At 45.6% G+C, this 20435-nt stretch overlaps 1 protein-coding gene across 1 annotated transcript in view; it reads right to left on the bottom strand.

Annotated features, from left to right (window-relative positions):
• nav2b (neuron navigator 2b) overlaps positions 1–20435 on the bottom strand; it is a 314640-nt gene that overhangs the window by 13482 nt on the left and 280723 nt on the right. Inside the window, 12 exon segments of the mRNA XM_070439864.1 lie at positions 1460–1635; positions 2942–3093; positions 3251–3374; positions 3478–3561; positions 8973–9047; positions 9639–9662; positions 10322–10374; positions 13642–13818; positions 14138–14298; positions 15638–16078; positions 17213–17858; positions 19567–19873. Coding sequence (XP_070295965.1) covers positions 1460–1635; positions 2942–3093; positions 3251–3374; positions 3478–3561; positions 8973–9047; positions 9639–9662; positions 10322–10374; positions 13642–13818; positions 14138–14298; positions 15638–16078; positions 17213–17858; positions 19567–19873 — 2420 coding nt within the window.

The following is a 20435-nucleotide window of genomic DNA, read 5'->3' as shown; positions in this document are numbered from 1 at the left end:
GCCTCTGACCTCTCGAGCTTCGGACATATCAGCTTTTGTTACGCCTGATAACTTTGTACAATACWCTGTGATGCCCTTTGGCATGTGTAATGCACCTGCTACATTTCAGCGTCTAGTTAACATTGTGTTTGCAGATGTGCCAAATTGTACTGCATACCTTGACGATGTGGTGATTCAATCGTCTACTTGGTCTGAACATCTCTCCACTTTGAGAAGTGTGTTTCAGCGGTTGGAGAATGCTTCTTTAACCCTCAATTTGGCCAAGTGTGAGTTTGGGAAGGCTACGGTGACTTATTTAGGGAAACAAGTGGGACGAGGTCAAGTGCGCCCAGTATCTGGCAAAGTGGAAGCAATTGTTGCTTTTCCTGCTCCCACGACTCGACGCCAGTTGCGCAGATTCCTAGGGATGGTAGGGTACTATCGTACATTCTGTAAGAATTTCTCGACGGTAGTAGCTTCCCTTTCATCTCTGCTTAGTCCCAAGGTACCATTTAGGTGGTCCAAGGACYGTAACCATGCTTTTGAGTCCGCTAAAGCGCTACTTTGTAGTGCCCCAGTGCTTGCCGCTCCCAACTTTGACAAACCTTTTAAGTTGGAGGTAGACGCTAGTATAGTGGGGGTGGGTGCGGTTCTCTTACAGGAAGATGAAGACGGAGTGGATCGGCCCGTCAGTTTCTTCTCCCATAAGTTCAACGCGTGTCAGTCAAGGTACTCCACAATTGAACAAGAGACGCTAGCTTTATTGCTAGCCTTACAGTTCTTTGAGGTATATGTGGGATCCAGTGCCTTGCCTGTAATGGTCTTCACGGACCATAATCCTTTAGTGTTCTTAAAGCAAATGTACAATCAGAACCGCCGCCTTATGCGGTGGACTCTGATTGTACAAGGATATAATGTACAGATAGCCTATGTGAAGGGCTCAGCGAATGTGGTTGCTGACGCTCTATCACGGGTTTACTAACTGGGGAAGCGTTGGGTTTTGTTATTACAAACAATGTTTGCAAATTTTGTGGTGGGCGTGTTACGTTCCCCAGTTTTCTGTGTTGTGGTATGTAKTTGAGTGTGTGTTTCAGGAGATAGCTTCCTGAGTTCTCCATGGCTAATTGAYAATTGGAGAGCTGACCACGCCCCCTCGTCAAGAAGCAGCTGACACTAATTACCTTTGCCACCTGAGGAATATAAAAGCCAGTGTTCTGTTCAGGAAAATAGATATTTTTTGGAGGGAGAGAAATCATTAGAGAGAAGATTTTGGAAAGATTGGAGAGAGAGATCCTTGCTTGAGAATTTGATAAAATCTGCCTTTGTCGTCCTTACTCACGCCTACAGTCCATACCTCTTGCACTTCACAGGGAGTTGAGTTGCAGCAGGGAGTTGCGTTCCCTCTTCTCAGAGGCGTGCGTAACACAGTTATAAACAGGTGAGCGTCTAATGGTCTATTGGTCTGGGCCCAGGTACTCACAAAGAGTTGGAGTGGGAGTTCTGGAGCATGGGTGTAGAGGTGGTGGAGCAGTTATATGCTGTTAGCTTGGGGGAGGAGGGCAGGGAACAGTCGGTCATCTCCTCAATGTCCGAGTGGGAGGACGCAGACTTGGGCGACTTCTTCTTCCCAAATGCCTGCTTGAAGGAGCTCCGTAGCTGCAGCCGGGGACAGGGCGAGGAACAGGGAGCAGGGAAGAAAACAAGAGACCTGAGTACATAGTGAAACACACAGACACCTCAGGGAGTCGAAAGAAACTTGTACACAAAGCATTTATAAACTTCTACTCTTTCACCGTCTCCATCTGATCAAGCAATAATAATTTTGGGAAAGAGTGTGTGATCTTACCTCATAAACCTGCCCCACCATAGGAGAGCACAAGAGGAAAAATACAAGACAAGACAGCATGCTGATCATAGACAACTTCAACTTTTAGCTCACATAAATAATCCAAGACCTTGTACAGGTGTTAGGGACAGAGACTAGGCTGTTCACAAGTTAGCTCACTAAAGAGACTGAATGCAAACAAACAACTCACAGCTACACACAGGGAATGAACACCAGGCTATTAGAGAGGATACGATATCACTTTGACAACTTCTCACTAATTGACATGACTACTCAATCACTAAAAGGCAGATTTAGATATTTAAACTCAGGAGCCGTCTGCCCCCTTGTGGTCAAATAGTCAGGTACTCCACGGTTGTACTTCTAACCTATACATAGCTACAGATGTCCTATCTTAATTTGATCACACTGTTGTTGCAGATAATTTTAATTTAAACAGGTTAAAAATGCTTCTAAAGTTTGTCATTTTCACTTAAAATAATACAACCCCTACAAAAATGTCCATTAATTATTAGACGCATAATAATTCACATTTCCTGTTGCTGCAGGTTTATTTTACTGCTGTGAGAAACTGGTCAAATTAAGATAGTACATCTGTACAAGTATCATCACTGTGGACAGTCTGCATACATAGTCATCTTTCACCTTCCCTCCAACACACGCAACAGCCTTATTATATCAGGACAAAAGAACACACAGACATTTTAATTTGACTTCATAGGTTACAGGCCATGTTGAACCAGAATATACACACATCTGCCTTTTATACAGGCACATTTTTTTTTACATTGACCTAAGCTTGTATCTAACTATAACAGACTACAGACTAAACCTTTTTGTAGCAACGTGCAGTTTGTTTGCGGTTTTTCATATGCAATAAGAGAACGGCTCACAGAACTCCACTCACAGTCCAGTTTCTAGAGGAGCTCCCTAAGAGCAATAAGCATATTCACCTTTGCTCCTGCACAAGGAGGCTGAGACAATCAGGAGGATTGGAGGAAAGGGCAAAAACACATTACAGATTAGACAGACAGACAGACAGAAACACACAGCGACAGACAGACAGCTGAGTTGACTCCAGACCCCTGAGTTGAGGGAACAGGGAGGAGGACCTACCCAGTTCTTCTTCTTGTTCTTGGAGTCCAGCTCCTGGTTGCTGCCCACACTGGAGTGGCTGGTGGCGCTTGTGATGCTGGACACACTGTCAGATGAGTGCTGTCTGTGGATACGCAGGTCCGGCTGAGGCTGGGAGCTCTCATTGGCTGAAGCTATGGAATACACAAGAAAGTGACTGGGTTAGACAGGAACCAGATGATGACGTAGAATTGGAATACATTCAGATTCTGAGTCAGATGCCTTTCTCATTAGGCAATAACCATGCATCCTTGTTGTGTTTCCATGGTGATGTGGGAGGTAACTTCTCACCTGACCTATCACCGTTGCAGGAGGGCTCTGGGAGATTGATGTCACCGTTGATGGCTGCCTGGACTGTGGTATTCTGCTTCTTCAGGTGTTCTATGGTCTTCCTCAGCTCGTTTAGCTCAGAATCCTACAACACAACAACATGATAAAACAACACAATTAGCTCCACCATCCATCCAAGGAAGGACGGACAAATTTAAAAGGAAACAGACCACAGCCCCAGTCCACACCTTCTGCTCAGCCGTGGTGGTAAGTCCCTGGAGTCGGATGGTCATGTTCCCCAAGCTCTGCTCAAATGCTGCTACCAGGTGATCCTGAAGACATACACACAACAGTTCACAGTTAGTGATCCATGTATGAGGAAAGTAAGCAAATTGACCTGCTGACAATGTCATTTGTAATCCCATCTCAAGGCTGTGAAAAGGGCAACAAACTGYCGCTTTCGGTAAAGGTCTTGCTAATAAGAACACACCCATGTGCTTTTCACGACATGCATACACAGAGCCAAAACAAAACATACACAGGTGATAATGGCTGCTATGTCATGGTGTACCGAGTATTTTGAGTAAGAATGACAGGTCAGAACATGTTGGAAATGGATCAATGCTGATGTAAAGGGTGATGGGGCAGGCTCTCTGACGGCTAGCTAGCTACAGTAGCTGTCTGGGCAGGGTTCCATGTTTTAGCAGCCTGGTAGAGATCAACATGAGGCCAACACAAGTCCTAACACACTCTAGCTAGCTCTCAGCTGCCTTAGTGAAACCAGAGACCTGCAATCTTCTCACAGCCACAGATGAGCACATGGGGACAAAGGAAAAAGAGGAATACGGTTAGGATGTTTTCATCTCATATGCAGAGTAAAAATAATCACCAGTATCTGTTATATGTTGTAGAGATACAGGTATGGTAGAAACATGCTGCTAAAAGTCATGCTCGTTATCAAATGACGCAGTTGGAAATATGATGAAGATGTACAAAGAGACTGTAGACTCGCTCAGTATGCCGTCTGTTTGGCTATAATAAACATCCAAAGAAACCTACTCAAATGCATGAAATCAATGGACGGCTTGTGTTTTAGAAGATAAATGCAAACATTACACACCGCAGGTGTTTGGATTTCAAAAGGTTGGTTTCAGATATGACACATTATCTTATGCATTGATGTTGTTGATATGCTTTACAAATAAAAAAATCAGAGCAATTGATTTACATTCCACTGAAAAACCAAAGCATTATCAACTTTTGAAATCAAACATGAAATCAAATATGAAGTTCCTGGTGTTTGATAACTAACAGCTTTCCAGCCAAAACAAAAGCAGAACATCAAGATAAAGGCAACAGAGACGAGTGTGTCCTCTGATAAAACATATCTAGGACAGACACACTGAACTCTAGTTACCTCTAGTTACAGCCCACAACGTAGCCATATTATTCCCTATACTGCTAGCCAGAGGTGCCAGTCAGATCCCACCTCAGTGAGGTCCTGCTGTGTGTTGCTGTCCCCCTGGTGGTGCCTCAGCATGGGCTGCAGCTGGCRTCTGGCCCTCTCTCTGGCTGCCTCCTTCCCCAGGGACGGGTAGTGGTTCAGGGAATACCACGCCACCGGGCTGCTGGCCCTGGGACTTCTCGCTGACATGGTTAAAGCTCCTCAGCTCAAGGTGATCAAGCCCAGCCAGGGACCAGTCTGCCTTTGATAAAGTATGAGTCCAATAGCAGACCGATGCTGAAGACTGATAGCTTTTGAGCTTCTGATCATCACACAGAGGTATGAGTAAACACGTCCTGATTCCTATCACAGCCCAGAGCCCATCCTCCACGGAACATAAGCTGAAGGCAGAAGAGAATGCGGGGAACAGATCTGGAGGGCTTCCATCAGACAGAGGCGCTGGTGTTGGGGCATGTGGCTGGCTGACTGCTCCACTATCAAGCTGCACAGATTAGCTCCAGGAGTATAGACGGGTTGGTTGTTAAGCAACAAAACTGACGTGTGTGCAACTATGGGGCAAAACAGACAGGCTTGGCTTAGATTGTTGACAACATGTAAACTACAGTGCATTCGGAAAGTACACAGACCCCTGGACTTCTCCCACATTTTGTTACGTTACAGCTTTATTCTGAAATGGATTAAATAGTTTCCCCCCCTCAATTTACACACAATATCCTATAATGACAAAGCAAAAACAGGTTTTTAGAAGTTTTTGCAAAAACCCCCCCGGAAATATCACATGTACATAAGTATTCAGACCATTTGCTCAGTACTTCATTGAAGCACCTTTGGCAGCGATTACAGCCTCGAGTCTTATTRGGTATTACGCTACAAGCTTGGCACACCTGTATTTGGGAAGTTTTTCCCATTCTTTTCTGTCGATCCTCTCAAGCTCCGCAAGGTTGGATGGGGAGTGTCGCTGCCCAGCTATTTTCAGGTCTCTCCAGAGATGTTCATGTCCGGGCTCTGGCTGGGCCACTCAAGGATATTCAGAGACTTTTCCTGAAGCCACTCCTGCGTTGTCTTGGCTGTGTGCTTATGGGTCGTTGTCCTGTTGGAAGGTGAACCTTCGCCCCAGTTTGAGGTCCTGAGCAGGTTTTCATCAAGGATCTCTGTACTTTGCTCCGTTCATCTTTCCCTTGATCCTGACTAGTCTCCCAGTCCCTGCCGCTGAAAAATATCCCCACAGCATGATACTGCCACCACCATGCTTCACCTTAGGGATGGTACCAGGTTTCCTCCAGACGTGACGCTTGGCATTCAGGCTAAATAGTTTGTTTCATCAGACTAGAGAATCTTGTTTCTCATGGCCTGAGAGTCCTTTAGGTGCCTTTTGGCAAACTGCAGGTGGGCTGTCATGTGCCTTTTACTGAGGAGTGGCTTCCGTCTGGCCACTCTACCATAAAGGCCTGATTGGTGGAGTGCTGCAGAGATGGTTGTCCTTCTGGAAGGTTCTCCCATCTCCAGAGAGGAGCTCTGTCAGAGTGACCATTGGGTTCTTGGACACCTCCCTGTCCAAGGCCCTTCTTCCATGATTGCTCAGTTTGGCCAGGCGGCCAGCTCTAGGAAGAGTCTAGGTGGTTCCAAACTTCTTCCATTTAAGAATGATGGAGGCCAWTGTGTTCTTGGGGACCTTCAATGCTGCAGATATTTTTTGTTACCCTTCCCCAGATCTGTGCCTCGACACAATCCTGTCTTGGAGCTCTACGGACAATTTCTTCGACCTCATGGCTTAGTTTTTGCTCTGACATGCACGGTCAACTGTGGGACCTTATATAGACAGGTGTGAGCCTTTCCAAATCATGCCCAATCAATTGAATTTACCACAGGTGGACTCCAATCAAGTTGTAGAAACATCTCAAGGATGATCAATGGAAACAGGATGCACCTAAKGTCAATTTCTAGTCTCATAGCAAAGGGTCTGAATACTTACGTAAATAGGGTATTTTTATTTTTTTATATATTTGCAAAAATGTCTAAAAACCTGTTTTCGCTTCGTCATTATGGGGTATTGTGTGTAGATTGATTAAAAAAAATGCATATTTAATCAATTTCAGAATAAGGCTGTAACGTAACAAAATGTGGAAAAAGTTAAGTGGTCTGAATACTTTCTGAACGCACTGTATATTTAATCTCCAAATGTTTATTGAAAACATACTGTAAATACATTTGCAGAATGAGCACTTGTCTCTCAAATACATTGTTAGAGTTGTTGGTTAGCTAGCTTGCAAAGTTTTTGACATATTAGCATGACATCACTCAAAACAAGACATGGTATGGATAAGAAGATAAAACTAGCTAAAACAAGCCACCTACGATTCCCCACATGGCGGCTTCTTGTCATTGTTGCTAGCTATATGACCGTTCAGAAATAAACAATACACACCTTTCGGCTACATCAATGCATTTTTGTGACATTGTCAGCCAAACCGTCTATTCTTGGTAAGTCAGCCAGTCAGTCATTCAGCCAGTCAGTCAGTCATTCAGTCAGTCAGTCAGTCAGTCAGTCAGGTCCTAGTGCAGGTCTGTCTCGTAGGGCTGTTAGGGTCAGGCCATACTCTAGCAGCTTAACACGAGTGCTCTTACATGGGGCTACAGCCTTCATACTCCACACCAAGTCTCCACAGCTGCAGGAACCTCCAACCTGCTTTGTTGTGAAATCTCTGTTGTGAGATCACATGACCAGTGTGGATGCGGGCCAGAGGATGCACCATCATTAGGTCGTTACTGCTGGGCCATTGTGTTTGTTTGCATTCAGAGAGCAGATAGAGCAGATATGGGGTTAAATGCTTCCCAGACCATTCCACAGTGTCATGTTCAATGCTTCCCCTCTCAGACCATTCCACAGTGTCATGTTCAATGCTTCCCCTCTCAGACCATTCCACAGCTGTCATGTTCAATGCTTCCCCTCTCAGACCATTCCACAGTGTCATGTTCATGCTTCCCCTCTCAGACCATTACACAGTGTCATGTTCAATGCTTCCCCTCTCAGACCATTCCCCAGTGTCATGTTCAATGCTTCCCCTCTCAACCATTCCACAGTGTCATGTTCAATGCTTCCCCTCTCAGACCATTACACAGTGTCATGTTCAATGCTTCCCCTCTCAGACCATTCCACAGTGTCATGTTCAATGCTTCCCTCTCAGACCATTCCACATGTCATGTTCAATGCTTCCCCTCTCAGACCATTCCACAGTGTCATGTTCAATGCTTCCCCTTCAGACCATTCCACAGTGTCATGTTCAAGCTTCCCCTCTCAGACCATTCCACAGTGTCATGTTCAATGCTTCCCCTCTCAGACCATTCACAGTGTCATGTTCAATGCTTCCCCTCTCAGACCATTCCACAGTGTCATGTTCAATGCTTCCCCTCTCAGACCATTCCACAGTGTCATGTTCAATGCTTCCCCTCTCAGACCATTCCACAGTGTCATGTTCAATGCTTCCCCTATCAGACCATTCCACAGTGTCCTGTTCAAAGCTTCCCCTCTCAGACCATTCCACAGTGTCATGTTCAATGCTTCCCCTCTCAGACCATTCCACAGTGTCATGTTCAATGCTTCCCCTCTCAGACCATTCCACAGTGTCATGTTCAATGCTTCCCCTCTCAGACCATTCCACAGTGTCATGTTCAATGCTTCCCTCTCAGACCATTACACAGTGTCATGTTCAATGCTTCCCTCTCAGACCATTCCACAGTGTCATGTTCAATGCTTCCCCTCTCAGACCATTACACACAGTGTCATGTTCAATGCTTCCTCTCAGACCATTCCACAGTGTCATGTTCAATGCTTCCCTCTCAGACCATTCCACAGTGTCATGTTCAATGCTTCCCTCTCAGACCATTACACAGTGTCATGTTCAATGCTTCCCCTCTCAGACCATTCCACAGTGTCATGTTCAATGCTTCCCCTCTCAGACCATTACACCAGTGTCATGTTCAATGCTTCCCCTCTCAGACCATTCCACAGTGTCATGTTCAATGCTTCCCCTCTCAGACCATTACACAGTGTCATGTTCAATGTGCTTTAGGCAGCCACGCAAAGGTAAACAAAAAAAACACCATCCGCAATGCTGGAACACTTTGACTTCTAGATATTTGAAATGCTGGTAATATGCAACATTAACACAAATTAGTTCCATTGAGCACAACCAAGACATTACATACAGTTTCTACCAGCATAGCATAACAATGAGAGCCACAGTGCAAAGCATAGTAACCCTTTGCCATCATACTTACATTAGCACTCATTTGAGTGGTCAGAGCAGACACCTTCTCTTGGGAGGCGTCCAATTCTCTCCGCAGTTTACGAATCTGAGAACAGAAAAACAAGATCATGCTTATCTACAGGAAATACGATACATACCATACATGATACAGTAGTATGTATTCCATTGAAYATAACAGAGTATTTTGAGTAAGAATGATAGGGATTTAGTTGCTCCTGTGGGGCAGCTGGATCAGTCGGTACATGTTCAGCTGCTAACAAAGCCTTTGTATTACTCAAATAACTTCAGGGCTCATAAATGGTTATACTGCTACGTGGGCCCCCAAACCCTCCAAAATAAATTAAATCAGATAGCATATGATAGTAAAATGTGTAGAATAGCAGGACATTTGCTTTAAAATAGCAACATTTTCTCTTAGCCTCATGAGAAAATGTGTAGAATAGCAAAACTGTACATTTTTCTCTCTGCACCATGGCAAAATGTGTTGAAATGCAGTAAGTTAAAAAAAAATGATATTGGGGGGTGGTGGGTCAGTGCCCCGGTGCCCCAAATGCAGTAGTCCGGCCCTCGTAATCAGGTCACAGTATGGTGTAATATGTTACATATCACAAAAGGCTATGATACGAATCAATGGTGTCACATTGTGTGAAAGTAAAGTACACAAAGTTGTTCTTACCTCTGACTGAGCTTTCTCCTCAGGCTATGGAAATAGAAGAGGAGCAAAGAGAAGGAAACAAATAGGGTTTAGCATGTCAGAGTATGCATGGGATAAGACGACATGACAAACAATCTGAACATATTCATTTTCCATCTAAGGCTACAGTGAATCCCTAGGAGCACAGTTAACTAGCAACGCGATTCAGCAGTCAATTCAGACATAACCTTAACCTTATGCCTAACCCTACACTATCTAGAACCTAAAAGGGTTTTTCGGCTATCCCCATAGGATAACCCTTTGAAGAACCCCTTTTTGGTTCCCGGTAGATCCCTTTAGAGAACCCAAAATAGTTCTACCTGGAACCAAAAGCGGTTCTACCTGGAACCAAAAAGGTTTCTTCTAAGGGGACAGCCAAAGAACCCTCTTGGAACTTTTTTCTAAGAGTGTAACCTTAAATTTAGACCAAAAATGGAGCTCATTTGTACTTTGTGGCTGGGGAATCTGACTTTGTGGCTATGGAAGCTAGTGGAAACCAGATTAACCCTAGTCCTAAACTAAAAAGCATGCTTGAAGAATTGCAATTAAAATAACTTTTTAGCCCAGGACTAGGCTTAATCTGTGTCTGGGAAACCAGCCCTTAGCATATCCATGTGTTTGGATAGTCAGTGGAGTGCATAGACAAACAGCGAAGTGGCGCTCACCGTGGAGTAGACAGACGAAGTGCTGGACACCAGAGACACAGAGGAGGCGTGGACTGGAGAGAAACAAAAACACAACGTTCAACTCATTCATCTGCCGACATCATTCATGACACACTGGGCACAGACGTCAATTACACGTCACAACTTTGATTCAACCAGTGGTGGGTGTATGATCCATGTAAGCAGGGATTCATCTCAACCTGAAGACTGGAAACAGGAACATGCATGAACAGGTCCCCTGACTGAACGTTTACAACAGAGGTGCTGTACTTGTGTGTGTGTCACTGTTACTGTAACTAGTTTACTTTGTAGCCTACACTTTAATTGTGCTGATATGGTTGAAACCCACACAGCAGCACCAGACTGGTTAACTCTACAGTTCACATGTCCAAACTCAACATCTCCCTTGTGAGACATACTGTATGATGCGTTCACACTTTACCAGCAGTCATTAACCTACACCTCATCATGCTTGGGGATTCAATCTTGCAACCTTTCAGTTTCTAGTCCAATGCTCTAACCACTAGGCTACCTGCCGCCCCAATTCCCCATAACGCACGGTATATGAGCATGGTAGATTCAATGGCTATGGTTCATTCTTACATGTTCTATGTTTGAGCTGATTTTGAAAGCAAAAGTCGAATTGAAAACTTTGAATTTGATTTCCATAATAGCAAGTTAGGACTGATGGTTTGGTTAGCTAACTAGCAAGTCTGTTTGTTTGGTTACCAAGGCAACTACTGTAGCTATCTAGTAAACCTAAACACATTTCTACCTGCAAATGAACACAGTCCTTCGTTAATTTCCACAGAACGCATAGGCCCTTGTTGATGATCCCTTACATATTCTCTAGTGAGTACTGTCAATGCCATAACAATAACACAGCCTCTCTCTCTTCATTCATCATCATTTAATGGAACCACAATATCCCTGCAGGATTAAAACGACAGCAAGGGGATGTGCCAAACTTAACGAAATGCTTAGCTGCCTTTGTAAAAACAAGCCCTAGTTATCCAGAGCCCTGAGTGTGTTCTCCAGACTGATTCAAGTGTCACAGAGTTCATTGACGTGTGTGGATGGTTCATTTTTTATTTTACCTTAATTTAACTAGACAAGTGGGTTAAGAACAAATTCTTATTTACGATGACAGCCTACACCGGTCAAACATGGGCCAATTGTGAGCTGCCCTATGGGACTCCCAATCACGGCCAAATGGGACTCCCAATCACAGCCTGGATTTGAACCAGGGTGTCTGTAGTAACATCTCAAGCACTAAGACTTAGACCGCTGCACCACTCGGGAGCCCTGGATGGTAGGGAATGAGACACCAGTCTTCCACAAGAATTTCCATCATTTGGCATTTTGTTTTCATTGGTGGAAAACGCTGTGTCAAGCACCACTACAGAATCTCACGTAATTGTTCAATAGGATTGGTATCTGGTGACTGAGACGGCAATGGCATATTGTGAAATATCAGCAAGTTGAGCAGTTTTTGTCACTGGAGCTTCTGCCAAACGTGCCCCAACAGTCTCCCCTCTTTCAAAGTCACTGAGATCTCTTATTCTAGCCATGGTAGCCAAAATAATAGGTAACAGGGACTGCCCAGCATTTGTATACCTGACCCAAAGCATGATGGTATTTTGGTATTTTATTAGGCTCCCCATTAGCTGTTGCAAAAGCAGCAGCTACTCTTCCTGGGGTCCACACAAAACATGAAACATAATACAGAATGACATAATACAGAACATCATTAGACAAGAACAGCTCAAGGACAGAACTACATACATTTTTAAAAAGGCACACGTAGCCTACATATCAATGCATACACACAAACTATCTAGGTCAAATAGGGGAGAGGCCTTGTGCMRCGAGGTGTTGCTTTATCTGTTTTTTGAAACCAGGTTTAACCAGGACTATGAAAAGACCCCTTGTTGCATTTCTGGTGGGATAAGTGTGTGTTTCAGAGCTCTGTGTAAGTTGACTATGCAAACAATTTGAGATTTTCAACACATTCATATTTCTTATATATGTAGAGCTGGTAATGAATGATGGGATGTTAATTCTACACCTGTGTGGAAGCACCTGCTTTCAATATACTTTGTATCCCTCATTTATCAAGTGTTTCCATTATTTTGGCAGTTACCTATATTATTCTTTGAAATGACCATTGAACTGCACTACATATCCCAGATTACACCTTTACATGCTAGGACGTTGGATTCATTTTTTAAGTTGGGAATGGATGCTTGTCTTTTCTGAAACATATATTTAGGAGTACTAAAAGAAGGTAGAGTACATCTACATGTACTGTGGTTAGAGCAGATATTTTCCCAGGTTTACTCTATCACTTGTGATCTAAAGTAGAAAAGTAGGCACTGGAGTGCCATCAAACACAGCCCTGTGCCCTGCTCCTGTCTGGAAAGAGAGCGGGTCTGTAGAGCTGGTGTTGAGTCAGATGTCAATCTGCGATGGGAGAGGAGATATTTATCAGCCTTTCTCTTCCTTCTTCTCCTCCTCCTCCTAACCTTGGCCTACATGCCACAACACCACAGCTCAACATGACTCTGAGACTTGCCCTTGGACACGAACAAATCAACAGCCAACACCAGCCAAGAACCTGGCATCATACAGGGATCAGTTAAAAAGAGAGCCTCGGGACAAGCAATAAACCACAAGAGCACCAAGCCATTCAGCCAAAGAAGTGTAGTCAATCATCAAACCTCAGTCTATGTACGTACATCGAACAAACTGCTTCTTTGTACGTCCCAATTCAACTGTAAACGTGTGGAAAGACTGAAATAATAAAGGTAATGAAATACTTCACTAGTGATTTAAATGGTTGGTTGAACAAGCGTGTGGATTCAATAAACATTAATTTTGTAAATTAAAAAAAGTATGTCTTTCAATAGTGCCCTGTTAAAAAGGCTTTCAAAAAACCCTCTTAGTAAACAACAATCTGCAAGCATGGCTCGATTTTTTAAAGGAAAYATAATCCATTCAGAAGTAAAATGGAAGTTCACACATGCATGTGGAGTGGAAGTCATCTAACAAAGAAATAAATGTACCTGCATTTCGAGAGCTTGGGACGATAAGGTTCTTTCTGCAAAAAGATGATTCTTGGTTTGAATGGTGTCAGTGATTTTTATCTGGTATTCTTTTGAACTTAACACCATGAATTGGAGTATTTAGAGTACTATATAGTTAGAGAACATTGAACAGAACACGGCTATGCAGATAGAACCTTATAGTCCAAAGCTCTCAATTTCTCTGAGGCTCTGTGTGATAGCAGATAGACGGAGGGGTATGTCAGTCTGTCTTACCCTCCTCCAGGCCTTCTCTGAAGGACCCAGAGCTGGTCATGGTGCGACTCTTCTCCTCTAGAGACATGGACGAGTTCCTCAGACGGGGGTCACTGTATGGGTCATACGAACCGTCCTGATTGGCCAGGCCGCTGCGGAGGTTTGCCAGGTTGATCTGTGCCGCCGTGGTAGGGCTGCCTGCTGGGACACAACCGTCACATAACAAAGGTCAAAGAATATCTTAAAAACAGACATTGACAGAGGGCATTGATCAGATATTTGCCGTTTGTCTCTTACTCTTCACTCATAGTGGAAAGTAAGAGTGCAATACAACATAACAGATATAATCACTACTACTTTTCCTTACATCACCGCTACTATCGGAGAAGTCTCTTGAGAGAGACGAAACATTAAGCCAGCATGTACACAATATTTAGTTAATTGTGCAGTGATGACTATCACTGTTCCAACAGTGCTAATCAAAGTGATGAGTAGGGAGGGTTGAGGCTACACCTACCAAGCTGGGAGAAGTTGAAGCGGGCTCCGGAGGGCGAGGTGAGGCTGGAGGTGGGGTAGAAGGGTGAGCTGGCGGCAGACTCCTGAAGACCTCCTGCAGAGTGGGAACGCAGCCAATCCCGGGGGTCGTCATGACTACGTAGCTGGGGCAGGTGGCCGTACCTGCAGAGAGATGACAGGAGATGCTGAAAATCCACCTCACATCCACATCTTTGTGTGAATGCTGCAAGTCACAATCTGCACAGATAATGATAATAACCTAGGCTGTTGGTAGACAGGGAGGCACATGGGTAACATCAAGGCTGTGTGATAATGTGCAGGGTGGACAATCACAACATGGTCTACAAAATCACAGAGCATGGGATCATGCATCATATATTGTATGATACAGGTGGAAGTTGTACGTCAATGTACGTTCATGAAAACAATACTTAATACCACCCCCAAAAAAACATTATACAAAAATAAATACTTAAAAAAATACATTTATGTATGTATTTTTTTCCTGAGTAAACTGCTCAAGGAAATGGTGGCTTACAGAGATTTGTTTTGGGAGTTCAGCCCTTGTTTGAGTAAAACAACGKGTGTAATATACATCTAATCACAGAAGCCCAAAAACCTAAACATAGGGGAAATTCATGTTTGGTGGAGGTAGGTGTGTGGCCATTCTGAACACGTAGACAAAACATATAGAGACAGGACACAGCTACAGATAACAGCTACCTATAGAAGCTTCACAGCTGTGGTGTGATCTTTCTTAGTTCTATACGCTTTGATATACATCTCAAGATTAGGTTTCAGACTCCAGCCCTGTCCTTCCCAGTGTAGCCAGCAGATGTCATTATGCATGCTGTGAAAGAGATGGCGGCAGCGATAACATCCAACAGTCACTTCACTTCACAAACACAGGTCACTACACACAGGCAGCTGTTTCACCATCAAGCAAGCCTAACTCCATATAGACACATTTACCTGTCCTGTTTCCGGGGTAAAGTGTTTCGGCTGGGACTACCCAAGGGAGAGGAGAGAGGGCTAAGGCTAGGGGGTAGGGAGGGGGTTAGTGGTGTAGGGGGTTAGTGGTGTAGGGGGTAGGGAGGGGGTTAGTGGTGTAGGGGGTTAGGGAGGGGGTTAGTGGTGTAGGGGGTTAGTGGTGTAGGGGGTTAGTGGTGTAGGGGGTAGGGAGGGGGTTAGTGGTGTAGGGGGTTAGGGGGGAAGGGTAAACAACAGAGAGAGGAGCACAGATAGAACGGGGAAACAGAGAGATCAACAGTCAAGATACAATCCATGCTTTCATTACACCAACAACTAAGAGTCAGTCTCCTATCATCTCCTATATCATCAATATGGCCACTCAAACTCTACTGTTAGAAAGGGACTAAACCCTCATGAACACAACAGATCGAAGGTTGAGATACAAAGGGAWGAAAAGAGAGGAGAGCATGTAGCCGACATTAAAACAAATAGCCACACCTGGCAGCTCCTAAACCAAACCCACTCCTACCTGTCTGAGAAGCCAGTTTTGATGCCGTTGTTCCTGACGCAGGCTGGCAGTGTGTCGTGACCAGGGCCGTGGTGTCCGTGGCCTCCGCTGCCCAGAGACAGGTCGATGGACTCGCTGCTGGTGGCAAGGCTGCTGAGGGAGGGGTAGCCGGGGCTCAGAGTGTCCCTGCTCAGGGTGCTGCTCCAGGCCAGGCTGTGGGAGGGGGTGGACAGAGCCGAGCTGGGACTGGAGGCCAGGGGGGAGAGGGAGTGGGCCTCCACACCCAGACGACCTCCACTCCCATACAGAGGGCTACTGCCCCCGCTACTGGCCGAGGGGGAGTCCAGAGCGCCACCCTGCTGGCCAGAGTTGGCTTGGAGGTTGAAGATGACGGTGGAGTTCTTCATGTTCTCTGCGGTGGTGACTGGGGCCTGCTGCTTAGCCTGCTTKCCTCCGAACAGTCTGGACGGCACGGGAAGGAAGCAGAGGAGAAGAGTGAGAGGAGAGTTAAATGGTAAATGGGTTTAGGCAGGGAATTGTTGAAGTAATCTTTGATTAAAATACTCCTTAATGCAAAGATAAGCGAAACAAGTGCGTATTATAACRTTGCCACGACAACACAATCCCTACTTCATGGTATAATCACATCATCACAAGACAAATATATCCAGCTCTCTGATTCGCTGGTCCGGTATGGCTGTCCGTGTGAGCAGCTATCATACATCTTCTACCGCGCCTTTTTATCAACACGTCATTTACATTAAAGCAGGATGTAAAGTGTGTYCTATAGACGCCATATTAGCTTGGACAACATTAAATAATCAAGGGTTAAATGAGAAGGGAGACTCTCAGACCACTGAGGGGAAACAGATGCTCTATTTTCTCATTACCTCATCAGGCAATTAGTTAGATAAGCCCAAGCAGCAGCATCAGATAAAGCAACACCAGTCAGCCCAGCACTGGGTTTAAGCTAGAGAAAACACTGGACCCTCAGTCTGGGCCCTGTCATCCTGCTTTTAATGACCACTGATAGGCCATTATATCAAGAGAGGCCTAGTGATAAGCCAAGCCTTTTAAATCACTCACGATTCATGGGCAGACTTCAAAAAACGTMATGAAACCCCGATAAGCCAAGAGCTCTCAGTTTTATTTAATGTTACTACAACGCTGATATGATGATTGTCCCAACTAAAATCAGTTTGCACTGTGCCTGAATATGTCACATAACCCACTGGGCACAAACATCAGTTCAACGTCTAGTTTTGATTTACATTTGACTGAGTTGTCAACTATTGTGAATGTAACGTGAAATCAACAAAAAATGTCATGTCATTGGATTTATTTAAAAAGTTACGTTGATTATTTTTTGCAAATTCAATGAGTTTTCCATGTTGATTCAACACCATCACATAGCTTTTGGGGTTGAAATGACGTGGAAACAACATTGATTCAACCAGTTTTGCCCAGTGGGAATCATAAGCAGGCCGGTGTGGTAGTGCTTTCAGGGCTGGTGGAAGGAGCTCTCAGACTCATCCAGTGTTAGTGTGAGACAGTGCCTGATGACTGGGGCTAGGGGTATGGAGGTGGTGGGCTGACCTGCGCATGGTAGGGGAGGAGACGTCCGGGTACTTTCCCCCTGGTTGCCTGGCTCCCTGGGCTGTGGGACTGGCTTCAGAGGACACCCCCTTCTCCCGGTCTGTCTGGTTGGATCCAGAGCCAGGAAGGGGGATGCCACCAACGCTGGGTTTGGGGACTTGGCTGCGGCTTTTGGGGCCATGGAGCGTGTTGGACTTGCTGCTGAGATTGGAGTCGATGCTGGTGCTGGACGAGCGGCTTGTGCTGCGTCCCCCGCCAGAGGCTCTTCTGGGCCGGGGAAGGCTGCGGTACTGCAGGTTGGAGTGTGAGCTCACAGGTAGGTAGCCATCATCCACACTGGCCTGGCGACCAAGACCCCGACCCCCGTGGAGCTGCACTGACTTGGGGATCTTCCCCAGGGTGGCGGAGCCACTGGTGATGGTCACTCCGCTGGCTGTCACCATGGTCATACCTCCTCCTGCATACTTCTTAAATCCAAAGGTGTTGGTGGTGGGGGTGCGGCTGGAGCTGGAGGAGGAGGGGGGCTTCTTGGCCTCATCTCCACTGCTGCGGCCCGTGTCTGATGGGGAGCGCTGCATGCTACACTTGGCCCGGGGAGAGAGATGATGTTGGCCCTTCTCAGACACCTTGGCGTCGTCCGTTTTACCTGTGGGTGGAGACATGACAGTCTATCAACCATGGCCCACCAGACACAACGTCTCCGTGGTTGACTGCTGGCTGCCTCATCACACACTACAGGAACACATATACATTAAACAAAAATATAAATGCAACATGCAACAATTTCAAAGATTTTACTGAGACAAATCAGTCAATTGAAATAAATTCGTTAGGCCCTAATCTATAGATTTCACGACTGGGAATACAGATATGCATCTGTTGGTCACAGATACCTTAAAAACAAGGTAGGGGCGTGGATCAGAAAACCAGTCAGTATCTGGTGTGACCACCATTTGCCTCATGCAGCGCGACACATCTCCTTCGCATAAAGTTGATCAGGCTGTTGATAATGGCCTGTGGAATGTTGTCCCACTCCTCTTCAATAGATGTGYGAAGTTGCTGGATATTGGCGGAAACTGGCACATGCTGTCATACACGTCGATCCAGAGCATCCCAAACAAGCTCAATGGGTGACATATCTGGTGAGTATGCAAGCCATGGAAGAACTGGGACATTTTAAGCTTCCAGGAATTGGGTACAGATCTTTTGCGACATGGGACAGCGAATTATCATGCTGAAACATGAGGTGATGGCGGCGGATTAATGGCAAGATAATGGGCCTCAGGATCTCGTCTCAGTATCTCTCTGCATTCAAATTGCCATCTATAAAATGCAATTGTGTTCATTGCATCGTCGGACGGGGCCACAGTGTCTCCCGACCCCTCTTGTCTTAGCCTCCAGTATTTATGCTGCAATAGTTTAGGTGTCGGGGGGCTAGGATCAGTCTTTCTCCGGTCTTATCCAGTGTCCTGTGGGAATTTAAGTATGCTCTCTCTAACTCTCTCTCTCTCTCTCTTTCTCTCTCTCGGAGGACCTGAGCCCTAGGACCATGCCTCAGGACTACCTGGCCTGATGACTCCTTGCTGTCCCCAGTCCACCTGGCCGTGCTGCTGCTCCAGTTTCAACTGTTCTGCCTGCGGCTATGGAACCCTGACCTGTTCACCGGACGTGCTACCTTGTCCCAGACCTGCTGTTTTCGACTCTCTAGAGACAGCAGGAGCGGTAGAGATACTCTCAATGATCGGCTATGAAAACTGACAACTGACAACTGACATTTACTCCTGAGGTGCTGACCTGTTGCACACTCTACAACTACTGTGATTATTATTATTTGACCCTGCTGGTCATCTATGAACATTGGAACATCTTGGCCATGTTCTGTTATAATCTCCACCCGGCACAGCCAGAAGAGGACTGGCCACCCCTCAGAGCCTTGTTCCTCTCTAGGTTTCTTCCTAGGTTCCTGCCTATCTAGGGAGTTTTTCCTAGCCACCGTGCTTCTACATCTGCATTGCTTGCTGTTTGGGGTTTTAGGCTGGGTTTCTGTATAGCACTTTGTGACATCGGCTGATGTAAAAAGGGCTTTATAAATACATTTGATTGCTTGATTGTCTGTAGCTTATGCCTGCCAACACCATAACCCCACCGCCACCATGGGGCACTCTGTTCCCAACGTCAGCAAACCGCTCACCCACACGATGTCATACACATTGTCTGCCATCTGCCCGGTACATGTGAAGAGCACACTTTGTTGCATTTATCTTTTTGTTCAGTATAGTTCAGACCGATAGAGAACAATATAGAGACAGTGGGGCTGCTGGGATCCGTCTGTCTCTACTCTGTATGTAACGTACCTGTAACATGGGTCTTCAGCATTGCACAGCCTGGCGTGATGAGGGCCTTGGTCCTGGGCGAGGTTACACCCACCTGGGCGCTCATTCCCCGCCTCCAGGAGCCTGTGTGGGCCATGGAGGGCGTATTGAGGCCCAAGGAGCTCCTGTCCGACTCGTCCGACATGTCTGAGGGGTGGCGGCAATACTTGGAGCCCGACTCCATTTTGACCCCGTTGTCCGAGCCACCGCCTGACCTCTTGACCTCGTCGCTGCCGGACCACACAGAGTTCTGCTCGATGGCCGAGTGCTTCTCTGCTTCCGTCTGGAGCTGAGGGAAACCAAACGTCAAACATCTGTTACTTCTGTTTATTGTGCTGTAGATACTGTACATCAGAGAAGGCTGGTGAGGGGAGGACGGCTCATAATAATGAATGGAGTGAATGAAATGGTATCAAACACATGGAAACCAGGTGTTAGATGTGTTTGAGACCATTCCATTCACTCTGTTCCAGCCATTACTATGAGCCTGTCCTCCMCATTTAAAGTGACACCAGCCACCACTGCTGTACATACTCTAACTCCCCTCTACTTACAGTATATCCGTATAATAATAACACTGATACGTGAATCATCTCACTAGGAGAGCAAGCAGAAAGAAAAGCAATGGTCTACTAGTCTAGACCAGCATTTCCTAAGCTCAGTCCTGGAGACCCCAATGGGCGCATGTTTTTCCCTAACACTACACAGCTGATTCAAATCMTCAACTAGTCATCAAGCTTTGATTATTGGAATCAGATGCATAGTGTTAGGGCAAAAACCAAAACGTACACCACTTGGGGTCCTGAGGATCGAGTTTGGGAAACGCTGGTCTATTACCTCCCACCATAAGC

This window comes from Salvelinus sp. IW2-2015, linkage group LG4q.1:29 (genome assembly GCF_002910315.2).
Source record: "Salvelinus sp. IW2-2015 linkage group LG4q.1:29, ASM291031v2, whole genome shotgun sequence".
Classification (NCBI taxonomy): Eukaryota; Metazoa; Chordata; class Actinopteri; order Salmoniformes; family Salmonidae; genus Salvelinus; species Salvelinus sp. IW2-2015.
This window is presented reverse-complemented; position numbering and strand designations above follow the sequence as displayed.